General features: G+C 38.6%; 1 protein-coding gene across 1 annotated transcript; it reads left to right on the top strand.

Annotated features, from left to right (window-relative positions):
* The first annotated feature begins 11,143 nt into the window (after positions 1-11,143).
* On the top strand, positions 11,144-13,175 carry LOC109012637 (exopolygalacturonase-like). Its single transcript, XM_018994378.2, has 4 exons — positions 11,144-11,357; positions 11,582-11,890; positions 12,013-12,531; positions 12,643-13,175. Exons 1-4 carry the CDS (start codon positions 11,226-11,228, stop codon positions 12,892-12,894), a joined length of 1,212 nt encoding a protein of 403 aa, XP_018849923.1. The 5' UTR covers positions 11,144-11,225; the 3' UTR covers positions 12,895-13,175.
* Positions 13,176-13,534: the final 359 nt, after the last annotated feature.

Raw genomic sequence — 13,534 nt, 5'->3', positions numbered from 1 at the left:
TATTTTATGCAAAGTCTAGCATAGGAACCCCGGTTACCTGAACTTCTTAAGTTTCGAAAATTTCGTCAACAATGTCGAGCAAATATTATTCGCCACCTATAACATAATAACGTACATGATTTTCATAAATTTCCAATCGAATACAAATTTCAATATCTAAGTCAAAGATGCTAAAATAACCTATTTTAATTTCTCAAAACATAAAATTCTCATAAACCTAAAATACCTTCACTTCTCAAATTCCTCAACATCCACTTAATTTATCCATCTAATACCTTAAACTCTAAATGATTTTCTTACAAAAATAAAATAAAAGAAAAGAAAATAAAATAAAATACATATCTAAACTATTTCTTCAAATAAACTAAGATCCTTAAAAAAACATTTTCACTTAAATGGCTACAGCCGATCGGAGTGCACTGGGATGAAGACGTCTTCTAGTTGGCTGTGGCCTTCATTGCGTGGTGGTGGGACTGTGAGGTGCGAGTGAGAGAAAATTAACGTGAGGGCGAAAGAGGCAGAGAGGAAAAAAAGAGTAAGGGGAAGAAGGCTCGTCGTGGGCTTACTGAGAGGGACACGGTGGAGTTGGGTGCATGACCGGCGTGTTTTGGAGGTTCCCACTTGAGGCTGAGCAGTTGGGTGGCAGCTCCGCAGTTCACTATGGAGGGAATTAGGTGCTCTGCTTTCGATGGTGCAAAACAGAGTCTTGCGTGAGGCGTTGCTGCGGTGCATTGTTGTTGCTGGGCATTTCCTGGATGTGGAGGCAGTAGCTGATCCAGAGCGGTCCCGTGGTTGATGCTAGGAAAACTGGCTGCTGGGCTTCACGCGGTGGTGAGGACGGGCACTGAAGTTGGATGGTGGGAGGGGCATGCAACGCAACGTTGTGGTTACTATCTCTATGGCAGTGCACGTACTTTGTGGTTTAGGAGGGTAGAGGTTGTTGTTCTGCTGTGGGGTCTTGTGTTTAGGAGCAAGAGAAGTGTGCAAGACATGTTTAAGGTACATAAATATAGAAACAAAAACTGATAAAAAAAAAAAAAAAAAAACCTAGAGAAAGTTCTTCAAAGCCATTTAAATTTGAGGTCATGTGGGTGGAGAGCCAGTTTGTGAGGAGATTGTGAAAGGGGTATGGGATAGGGTTTCTAACCAGACCAATATGGGAGAGTTACAGGTTTGATAAAAGAAAGTGGGACACGGTTGGGGCAATGGAATAAAATTTCTTTTGAAAATGTTAAACAACAGCTTGTTAAAGCCCAGAGGAACTTGCAGAGATCGGTTGAAAAGGGTCCATCTAGTGATGAAGTTGAGGCACTGAATTTGGCAAGGGATGAGGTTCAAATTTGGTTAGAAAGGAATGAGGTTATGTGGAGACAGGGCTCTAAGGCTTTATGGCTTAAAGAGGGTGATAATAACACAAAGTATTTCCACATGAAAGCTTTACAATGGAAAAGGAAGAATAGGATTTTTAAAATTCAAGATGAACATGGACAATGGCAAGAAGGAGATCAACAATTGTTTACTACTTCTAATCCATCTCTTACCAGTACTTCATTGGATTTTTTACAACCTTTAACTGGGAAAGTAACATCTATGATCAATCAGGAGTTGATCAAGGAGTTTTCTACAGATGAAGTGAAGATAGCTTTGTTTCAAATGGATCCCATGAAGGCACCTGGCCCTGATGGTATATCTCCATTATTTTTCGAAAAATATTGGCATTTAGTTGGGGATTCTCTTACCTCAACAGTTCTTCTAGCTCTGAATTCAAGTTCCTTCCATTCTGATTTGAATCTTACTCATATTTCTCTTATTCCAAAAAAGAAGTGTCCCTCTAAGATGGGTGATTGTAGAAGTTCATATTTTTTTATTTCTTGAACTAGACCTTGAGGTGGTGTACGAAGATTGACAATAAGTGTGTGATTATGGAAGGCAAGAGGATTAGGAGATATTTAAGGCACTAGACACAAAACATGGGAAAGTTAGAATTTTCGAACGTTAGGTTCGACATGAATGTGGTGGGTTAATTTAAGCAGAAAAACACTTGGCTTAAGTGCAACAAATTTCGAGGACGAAATTTTTGTAAGGGGGGAGGATGTAACACCCAGGCCAACACGAAACTCATATTCGATTTTTTTTTTTTTTTTAATGGAGGAAAAGCCTACTGAGCATTTTGTTTTTGGGAAATAGGTTATAGGCCCCAATTAGAACTTGGAACCCCTCAGCAATGGCTTAGAAATCTATAGATTAACACAAATGCGTAAAAAATTTCCCCATGCAACTTCACCCTCATCTACATCCACTTCGTCAACAACTTCGATCTTTTCCCCTAGCAAACAACCCACAAACGCAGTTCATGCCATCAAACGTAATTCATGGAGCCGCACCCAAAGAGATGTTGACGTGAATTGAATTTTCTTTTCTTGTTCCTTGCCATCAACCTCTTTCGTCAAAACCAAATGCTTATCAAATGACCAGAGACCCACTCAGAGTACCTTCTCCTTATCCCTCCTATCTTCAAAGTCAACAAGTATATGCTGCCATGCGTCTAGTAATGAGAAATGGGAGAAATATATATATAGGAAATATTAGAATTTTGAAGATGCTTGGTATATAGTGCTGATGTCGTGTTTCGTAGGCCTGGGCAATTCCACTCTGTCAAGGCTTGAACGATCACCTGCATGGTCAACAGAGGGGGACCTCGAGGTTCGTTGATACTCCAGCAAATCATGCTATGAGAAAAGAATGTGCCAAGTTTGATGGGAGAGTAAAGGATAGGACTGCACCAAAAGAGTTGTCTGGAGAAGAGATAGTGGAACAACTGCAACATGTTAGAGCGAACAATTTTGGCAAAGGTCGGGGAAAGAACAAGAGAAAACGAGGCGCAGCAGAATTGAATTGGACAAAGCGTAGTATTTTTTTTGACTTGCCGTATTGGTTGTCATGCAAGTTGCGACATAGTTTGGATGTAATGCACATAGAGAAGAATATTTGTGATAATATACTGGGTATATTGATGAGTATCAATAAAAAGGCGAAAGACACTATCAAGACGAGGAAAGATCTTGAGAAAATGGGAATTAAACATAATCTGCCTTTGCGGGTGGCAGGCAATAGGGTAGTCATGCCGCATGCATGTTTTACAATGAGGAGGGAGGAGAGGATGGATTTCTGCAAATGGTTGCAAGGTGTGAAGTTGCCAGATGGTTATGCTTCAAATATAGGTAGATGCGTGAGTCCTGATGATTGAAGAATCAATGGATTGAAAAGTCATCATTGTCACGTATTTTTGCAGAGGTTATTACCTGTGGGAATTCGTGGGAAGCTGACATCTAATGTACGTGTTGCCATATCTGAACTCTGTATTTTTTTCAAGGATTTATGCGCTCGGGTAGTAAATCAAGATGTGTTGTCGAAATTGGAAGAAGAAAGTGCTACTATACTATGTAAATTCGAGCAGATCTTTCCACCATCTTTTTTTTATGTCATGGTCCATTTAGCAATACATTTACCGCGAGAGGTACTTCTGGGTGGACCGGTGCAGTTCCGTTGGATGTATCTAGTTCAAAGATATTTGGGTTGACTGAAACGCACTGTTAGGAATAAAGCCAAAGCTAAGGGTTCAATAGCAGAGGCCTATATACACGATGAATGGTTAACATTTTGCTCTCTATATCTTCGTGGTTTTGAGACACGATTTAATCATCAAGAGCGAAATGCTAATCTTGTTGCTCCGCCACCTCGTGAGCTATCAGTGTTTTCCCAAAATGTACGACCCTTGGTTGCTCAAACAGGTTACGATTTAATTGATGGAGAGTTGGGTAAAGTTCGGTGGTATGTGCTATATAATTGCCGAGAGATTGATGATTATCTCAGGTATGTCATTTCATTGCTTTTAATAATTATAGTTTTCTTCAAATTAATTATAATTGTTGTGCTTAAAATATATTTCTTTTGCAACATGTTATAACAGTGACCACATGGACAAACTTAGGACGTAAGGCGTAGAAAATATAGAAGCAAGACACGAGGAAGAATTTCCCAGATAGTTTGAAGAACGTGTATGAACTAAAATTATATATATGTTATATTGTGAAATTTTTAACTCTGGATAATGAAATAATAAATATATACTATTTCAATTGTTAGATTTTGGAACAACGTGCTCATGATCCCGGATCAATTTCTTCTGAATTGCATGCATTGGCCCGTAGTCCCTCAAATAGAGCACTTCGATACACTGTATGCACGGTTCGAGATTATAGATTCCATACTTTAGAATGTGAACGTAATAGAAAGACTCAAAACTATGGTGTGTTGGTCGAAGGGAGTCATGGAACAGATGATATTGACTATTATGGTGTCAAACGTGATATTATCGGATTGAAATATCTGGGTGGGTTTGTAACATATGTCTTTAAATGTGATTAGTGGGATCTAGGCGGTGGTCAGGTTTTGATACATAGGGATAATCACTTTACGAGTGTTAATACTGCATCTAAATGGTACGAAGATGATCCATTCGTATTGGCTTGTCAAGCTACCCAAGTCTATTACTTGATTGATCCAATGAAAAGTTCTAATGAAGATAGTGGAGAGATAACTTGGCGAGTCGTACAAAAATTTGTTCATCGAAGTATATATGAAGCTGGAACAAGTGCAGATTACGAGAATAGTGGAGATGAAGATGACACTCCGATTGTTGAGGCATACCAGGAAGATGGAGAGGGTATTAACTTGTTTGTTGACCTCGGTGCACTCGAGTTGCTCCCCTTGTGTAGAGATGATGTCCCACCCATCCATCTCGACCCGTCTGTATTAAATGATCATTCAATTTAAGTAAGTGATGAGGAAGAAGAAGAAGATGAGTCAGAAGATGAAGATGAAGACGAATCAGAATCCGGGCAGGAGGTAGATAAGGACAATGAAGAAGAGGAACATGATGATGAAGAAGATGTTATTGACGGAGATTCTGAAACATGCATGGAAAATTCATCTGAAGATGAAGAATAAAAGTACTAAATATGTTATTTATATAGGTGACTATAAAATATCTTGAATTTTCATAATTTCTTCTAATTAATTTTCTTTGATATAATTAATTATTTTCAAGAATGCCCTCCAAAATGACAACGAAGAAATGTGCATCCGCCAAGTCCAAGTCCTGAATGCATTGAGGACTTTCCACTCGAGGAATCTATTCCTGAAGATCAAGCTAACACAAAGGAGAACAACAACCAGTCGACACCTACCAGTAAGGAAATATTGTCGTTGATAATTATATATATAGTTAATACTTTTGTCTCAATAACTATATAATTATAATTATAGTATATCTATTATCATGTAGTTGATGCATATGCAAGTCGCGGTCGTAGCTATACACGTGGAATCTCTCTTGAAAAAAATAGAAGGCACGGAAAACTGAAGATCACAATTCCTGATAATTTCACTGGAGGGGTGGATGATAGTGCAGCAGCGCTTTCTTCCTATATTGGCACAGTAGTTCGAGCTTATGCTCCATTTTATGTGCGCTCATGGCGAGATGATCCGAATGAGATTAAGGAGCACATTCGAAGTTGTGTGCTAGTGAGTTTACTTTTCAGTACATTTTTTTCACCTAGATTAATATATTATATTTTTGACCTGATTCTCTTGTTAGGATGAATTCAACCTTGACTTTGGCCGTAGTGAGGATTTGAGAACCGTGAATGCGTTGATGGCTACACTATTCCGACGTCACAAAGGACGATGTCATGACCACTTCAAGAAGTTTGAGATATTGGAAGAGGCTGCACAGTCTCCTTTTCAGCAGATGAAGTGTAACGCCTCGGTCCCGCAGAGATCGAAGAGTTACTCCCTATAACTTAAAACTCACAATTCATCAATAAATTTATAGACTCCAAAATATAACGTCATCAGAATACTACAAAGTCTCTTAATAAAATCTGCCACTTCTCAGAAATCTTCTATGAGTAATCCATTATCCTTAAGTAATCATCTCACCGATACTCCATAATCCTGACCCTTAGCTGGTCTATTCAAAAATCATCTGAAAAATAAATGGAGATAAAGAGTGAGTTATCAACAACTCAGTAAGCAGAGGACATATACTAGTGTGTAAACATGAGCATTTGCATAGAGTTCAGAATGCAGAAACAAAACATTTCAGTATCAATATACAAATCTCAAAAAAATACATCTTATCAGAAAATCAGAGCGACTTCTCAAATATTTCATATTCGGAAACCAACTTTTCATATTCAAAGACTCCTTTGGCACAGCATGACTGAACAACTTCGTCTTATCATATCATATAAGAACAGAGACCATGTTTAACCCCCGTGGTAGGGTTGTGCATCCTGCGGAAAGCCAAGCAGAACATAAATCACCGTGTTACCAAAGCGATTGCACTCAAAACAGAAAATCACTATTATATCCCGTGGCGGGCCAGATGTCACAATTATATCCCCTGACAGGGCCACATATCAGAGCAAAATAGAATCAGAATCACCATATCAGAGTCAGAATCAGAGTCAGAAAGTCATGCCAAAGGTTTTTCAGATGCCACATCATAACAGAGTACAGAACAGAACAGAATCAGATCAAAAAACATACTTTATGCACAAAATTTCATATTCGCTCTCTTTTTCAAAGTTTAGAAACATAATGTCAAAAATAAGCTCATGTCTACACCAGTCATGACAGAAAATACTTTCTTCTTAAACAGAATCTCATGAGTAATGCAGAACAATTATCTGAGGTTGTTTTTCAGATTTCTTTTCATAGCAAAACATGCACATTTTCCAAAAAGGATCTCAGCTCATTTTATATTAATGCAAAGTCTAGTATAGGAACCTCGCTTACCTGAACTTCTTAGCTTTTTCAGAATTTTCCTAAAAAATGCCGAACAAATATTAATCGTCACCTATAAAATAATCACGTAACTTCCATAAATTTTCAATTAATCACACATTTCGATATTCAATCATACGCTTCTAAAATAGCCTATCAAATTCCTCAAAACTTAAAATCCTCATAACCTTAAAATATCATCATTTTCTAAGACCGTCAATATTCACTTAATCGAATTCGTACTGAAGAAGAAAAAATTATCGAATAAGTATTATGATAAATATAGAACTCAATAAAAATTAATATTCAAAATATCTAAAATACCAACAATATTTTATAAATAAAAAGAATACACTGGTTACTAAACTTTTCCTAAAATAATTCATGAAAAAGTCACCTCTTATGAAAAACATAGATTTACTTCCTTTAACTAACAATATTATTAAAATACAATATAATATTTATTGAAACTTAAAACAAAATCCTATTTAAATACAAAATCAACACAAAAAAATACTTCTCAGCCGAAAACTCAAACCGTGAACTTTCGTAATATATATTTGGTTAAAACTGGTAAGTGCCCAAGTTAAAATTTACTTATAAATATACACACACACACACACATATATATATATATATACATATATAAATATATATATAAACATATAAATATATATATATAAACACCCTAAACCTAAAACAAAAAATAAACATACAACAGAATAAAAGAAAAACATGCAGCGGCGGCAGGGACACACCGAGATGGTGAAGTGTGATGGCGCGGTGTACGACGGGAGGTGGTGCACTCGGTGGCTATGCACTGAACGAGAAAGAGAGAGAGAGAGAGAGATTCACGATGAGAGAGATAACGGAGAGAGAGAGCTTACGGGAGAGTAAACCGAACGTGAGAGACAGAAAACAGAGAGGGAGATTACCGTGCGGCAGGGTGGCAAGAGGCGGACCTGGGGTGATGAAAAACTTCGCCGACGATTTCTGGAGGCGCAACGTGAAGGAGCTCTCGGTGATGGGTATGGCAACGGTTTAAGGTGGCTGAAAGCTGCTCTGTTTTTGGATACTAAAACAGATGAAACCGAAACTTGCAGAAGAGGCTACGGGACGATAGGCGGTAGCTTCGTGTGGCTGCCGTTGCTTGTAGTGGTCGGTTCTGCTTCGGGTTAGTGTTTTTCGACGTGCAAGGGGCCAGTCGTGTGGGTTGCGGCGTGGAAGGCTTGGCAGTGGGACTGCCTTTCGGTGGTGGTTGTTCGGTTTCTCATGGGGCTTGGACAGTGCTATCGCACGGTGGTTCGTGTGTTTTGGGCTGGTTTTGATCGAGGCAGTGGCTGGGATGCTGCGCGGTGGCTGGTCTTCAAGCGGTTGTGAGGACGTGCACTGAAGTTGGATAGTGGGAGGGCATGCAACACTGCGGTTGCTGTTTGCGTGGGGAGGAGTTTCTAGCGGCGACAGTGTTTGGGTAAATTATCATTGCTTGGGAAAAACATAAGCATTTATATATATGTGAGGTGAAACCCTAGGGAGATGAGAGAGACGTGTGTGTGCAAGCATGCCATGAACGAAAGCGTGTGTATGCATGTCGTGGATGAGAGGCAGACCAAGGGGAAAAAGAAAACAAGAAAAAACAGAAAGAAAAGAAAACAAAATTAAATCTGGTGTTTAAAAACAAAAAATAAGCATGTGAAGAAAATATAACAAAATAAATAAATAAAAATAGAGTTTGGTTGGGTCCGGGTGTTACATGAAGTTAGATGATTGGAGAAAGTGTTGTGATCTTTTCGCATCTCCAGATTATTAGGTATTTTACATTTATATCTTTTAATTATTTACATTCATATTCGTTCTATATATTATATGTATACATATTACAATTAACATTTTTAATATATTTTGTAGCACTTGAGTTCTACAAATGCATAGAATAGATCCGTTCTGACTGTCCACCTTCGTGCCGGTTCAAGGTCATTCCATCGTCTTGCTGAAAAAATGGTAATTAAAAAATTATAGAATTCATTTATTTTCCTGATATTCTTTCTGATAAGTACTAATATTATCTTTTTAAAATTGCTAATGTCGCTTTGTTAGAAACGTGATGATCCTGAAAACTTTTCCCTCAGTCATGTCTATGAGCATAGTGAGTGGATGGATACTATCGCTGCAGATAATTATATAAGTAATGTTAATTTTGTTAAACAAATTATTTATATAACATTTGAATAGTTTATTTCTTATTTCTATTTCTTTTTATACGTTACTAATTATTTACGATCATTACCTTTTAAATTGCAGGGAAAAATGATGGAGATGTAGTCGGTTTCTGAGGAATCCTCTCCTAGTAACATAGACATATTCACGCAAGTGCTCGGGCCGCAGTCTAGAATGACAAGAGGTTTGGTACGATCTATCAAGCATAGATGTTCATCCTCCTCAACCTCATCGGCTTCACAAATTGATAGACATATTCACGCAAGTGTCGTGCTGCCCGGCTTGCTCCGCTACTGCTGACAGTTGCAAGGGCCGTGAGTTGGAGAGAGAGAGAGAGGGTCTGAGTTGAGAGAGAGAACTCGGTAGGGACATGCTAGCCATGTAAATAATGTGAATGAATATTCCATATACCGACTTGAAAAATAAAATAACTTTATATAAAATGGATCATCGACCTCTGACGAGGACAAGTACTGATCATCAGATACAAGCTAGCCATGCATGATGAGGTCCTTAATTTGTTTTTCTCTTCTTAAGAATAATCTCTAAAATAAATCGTGCATACGAGTCTTGAAATCTTGTACGCACAGCCTAACCAACCATAATCGACAATCAATGATTCTACACTAATTAGGATACTAATGAGTGTAGAATCATGCTAGAAGGTCTTTAATTACTAAATTAGGATACTTATTTAATTGTTTGCCATGCAGGCTACTAACAAATTAATCTCCCTAGGTAGCTAGGGTATTACGGTAATTTCATTTAATTTTTTGAAAACTAACCAAAAAAAAAACCTACTTAAATCAACATAACATGCAGGACAGGGCTTACTTATGGAGGAAATCAAGCGGCAGCGTGTGACGTAGGCGAGGGGCTAGGCAGACGACAGTGATCTCGGCGGAGCACTGTACGCGAGAGAGAGAGAGAGAGAGAGAGAGAGAGAGAGAGAGAGAGAGAGACCAACGAATGAGGAAAAGAAAAAAAAATGAAAGACATAGAGTAAGCCGAGAGTGTGACACAGGTGCTGTCAGTGGCTTACCGAAAGGGACGCGGCGGAAAAAGGAGTGGCGTGGAGTGACCGTCAGAGTTCTTTGTGTTGGTGGTAACGACGTGGAAGCGCTGGCACCGTGTGTGGTGGCTTTGAACGACAAGTGCACCGGGTTGGGTTGCTCTGTTTTCGGTGGCTAAAACAGGGGAGTTTCGGTCTACTAAGCAAGTGGTTGTTCTCGGCAATTGGTGGTGGGGAAACTGGGAGAAAAGGAAGAAAACTGAAGCGGCAGCTCTAGCTTTAGGTGGAGGATGGCTACGGGTCTGTGTGCGACAAAACTTCTACGTTGGGCGGCTTAGTGTGGGGTACGGTGGTGCAGAACAGAGTCTTGCGTGAGGCGTTGTTGTGGTGCAAAGCTATTGTTGGGCGTTTCTGAACGTGGAGGCAGTGGCTGTCTTTCGGTGTTGGTGTTTAGCGGTGGAGGGGCTCTGGCAAGGTTGACGAATGATGAACCGAGAACGTAGAGAGGCAGTGAATGAGAGATTATAGTGGGTGATGGAGGCTGATGCGTGAAAAAGAAGAAGCGGCAACTCTAGATTTCCGTTGAGGATGAAGAACATGCAAATATATAGCTGAAATGATGACCAAAAAACAAAAAAAACCCTAGAGAGCTGAGAGAGACGTGTGCGCGGATGTGCTGTGTGTGTGCATGGAGTGGACAAAAGAGCTTACGGGTGAAAAAGAAATATAGACGGAAAGAATAAAATGTGCAGAAATAAAAAAAAATACAGTGTAAAGAAAATAAAATAAAATAAAATAAAATGAACTAAAAATAAACAAATAAAAAAAAATTTTGAGCATAATTGGTCCGGGTGTTACAGCTGTTGGGTGAGTGGTCCAGGGGACGAAGCCAAGCTAAGAATAGGAAGTCATTGAATTAGTTGAATAAACTAAATACCATAAAACTTATTAAAGGTGTTGCATAAGATTAGGAAACGATCGATTGACAGTTTCAACAAGTTTGGACGCACGGTTTAGATTCAAGACCCATGCAGTATAAATAGCTGGGTAAACCAAAGGATCTTTTCATCGATCATTGTTGCAAACATATCAAGATCAGACAAAGAAAGCTGGGGAGCGATAGACTGATAGGTAAAAGATCAAGATGGCTGTGAATTTAAAGCTCGCGTTGATGTCCTTGGCGTTTCTGGTGGCATTTAATGCCATTAATCATGCTCAAGCCGCAGTTTTTGATGTGACGACACATGGAGCAAAGCCTGGTGCAGATATGACCGCGGTATATACACCTATACACACACATACATATATATATATATATATATATATGATGCAATATGCATGCAGTACTACTGCAATTCCATTTTGTTGATCACCATAAATGTTTAGATGCTATACTTATCAAAAATATTGATCTTCATCAGTAGTACCACTTATGATCTAAAAAGAAGAATTAAGGCTTAATTTACTCTTTTTTCCGTTTTCGGTTTCTGTAATCATCAGGCTTTGACCAGTGCTTGGAAAGACGCATGCGCAGCAGCAGGTAAAAACCAAGTTGTGGTTCCAAAAGGGATATTCAAATTAGGTCCAGTGACTTTAGCAGGACCTTGCAAGGGCCCTATTGAATTCCACAATCAGGGCACCATCCAGGCTCCAGCAGACCCCAGTAAATTCCAGGATTTCTGGATCCAATTCCTTCATGTTGATGGGTTCACTCTGTCTGGGGGTGGAACTTTCGATGGGCAAGGACAAACTGCTTGGAAATCAAATGTCTGTCCCAATAACCTCAACTCATGCGGAGTACTTGCCGCTGTAAGAATTGATCGGCATGCAATAGATTTTCCATCACTCTCTATATATATATATATGACACTAATCACTTATTATTATTTATTAATATGTGGTTCTTAATGTTTCAAAATGAACGTACGCAGAATTTGAAGTTCAGCTTCGTCACAAATGCAGTAGTCACGGACATAACATCACTAAACAGCAAATATTTCCACATAATCTTGTTGGGCTGCAAAGGCATGCAGATGGAAAAACTAACCATCACTGCACCTGCAGACAGCGCCAACACAGATGGAATCCACATTGGACGTTCATCTGGGATTACAATTACCGATATTAAGATTGGAACTGGTGATGATTGTATCTCCCTTGGTGATGGAAGCCAAGACATTACTATCACAAAAGTAGCATGCGGACCTGGCCATGGTATCAGCATTGGAAGCCTTGGAAGATACAAGAACGAGGAACCTGTAAGTGGAATCACAGTCACCGGTTGCACCATTACCAATGCCCAAAATGGCGTGAGGATCAAGACATGGCCTGGTAGCCCTAGTGCTGGTTCTGCAAGCGGTATGCATTTCGAGGATATTACCATGACTAATGTGGATAATCCTATCCTCATAGATCAAGGATACTGCCCACACGGTCAGTGCAAAGCTCAGGTAATTAAGAATATCACGTGGAATTTGATGTTATCAGCTTCAATCAACTCCAATGTGAAGTAAAAACTAAAGATCTTTTTTTTTTTCTTGGGTCGATCTTCCTGGTTCTAGGCTCCCTCTACGATCAAGATCAGCGACGTTAGCTTCAAGAACATTCGAGGCAGTACTAGTAATATAGAGGCTGTCAAGCTAGCTTGTAGCAAGAGCATACCGTGCGAGAAAGTGAAGCTTCAGGACATCGACCTTAAATTCACAGGGTCTGGAGAGGCTAAAACAATATGTGAGAATGTCAATCCCACAATTTCTGGCACTCACAACCCTCCGGGTTGCACGGGGGCACCTGCTGCAAAGGGGCCAGCATGAGCGGGGGCAACAGATCAACCAGCTTAAACAGAATGCTTCTCAAAACTAAATGAGCAATATTAATCCTTGATCGAGCTTAAATAAAATTAACGTAGCAGTCAAATTATCTACGTAGTAAACTTTTGTCCTGTGGTGGTTAAAACAACTTATACCCCGATCCTCATGATCATGTCCATGCATCCCTTTAAAGTAATGCATGCTGTCGGCAACTAGCAGAAATAAGATTTAGTAGAGTCCCCATCCTTGTAAGGATAACGATAAGGTTACTACTTTTTACTACCTATTTATTATTTTTCTTGTATTTTTATTTTTTTAATTTTTAATTTTATTTAATAATTAAGAAAGTGATTATTAATAAATATTTTAATTTTTTAATGTTTAAAAATATTAAAAAAATACTTAAAAGAAAATGATAAAAACATAAAAAATTTCAATTATAATATAAGTAGTAAATGTATAGTACCTCTATCACTACCCTTCATGTAATCTATTCCACAATACTTTGCCATTGGTTGTATCCCTTTCGCCTTTTTCAATAATAATAATAATAATAATAATAATAATAAATTTTTCTTATGTTTGAGAATTTTGTTTAATAGTATTAATTGTTAATTAATGTTTCATGCAGTCTATCATTGTG

Source organism: Juglans regia, chromosome 1, assembly GCF_001411555.2.
Source record: "Juglans regia cultivar Chandler chromosome 1, Walnut 2.0, whole genome shotgun sequence".
NCBI lineage: Eukaryota > Viridiplantae > Streptophyta > Magnoliopsida > Fagales > Juglandaceae > Juglans > Juglans regia.
This window is presented reverse-complemented; position numbering and strand designations above follow the sequence as displayed.

Coding starts and splice junctions, on each gene's coding strand:
- LOC109012637 (XM_018994378.2), top strand. CDS start 11,226: ATGGCTGTGAATTTAAAGCTCGCGTTGATGTCCTTGGCGTTTCTGGTG. Junction 11,358..11,581: donor CTGGTGCAGATATGACCGCG/GTATATACACCT, acceptor TGTAATCATCAG/GCTTTGACCAGTGCTTGGAA. Junction 12,532..12,642: donor ACGGTCAGTGCAAAGCTCAG/GTAATTAAGAAT, acceptor TCCTGGTTCTAG/GCTCCCTCTACGATCAAGAT.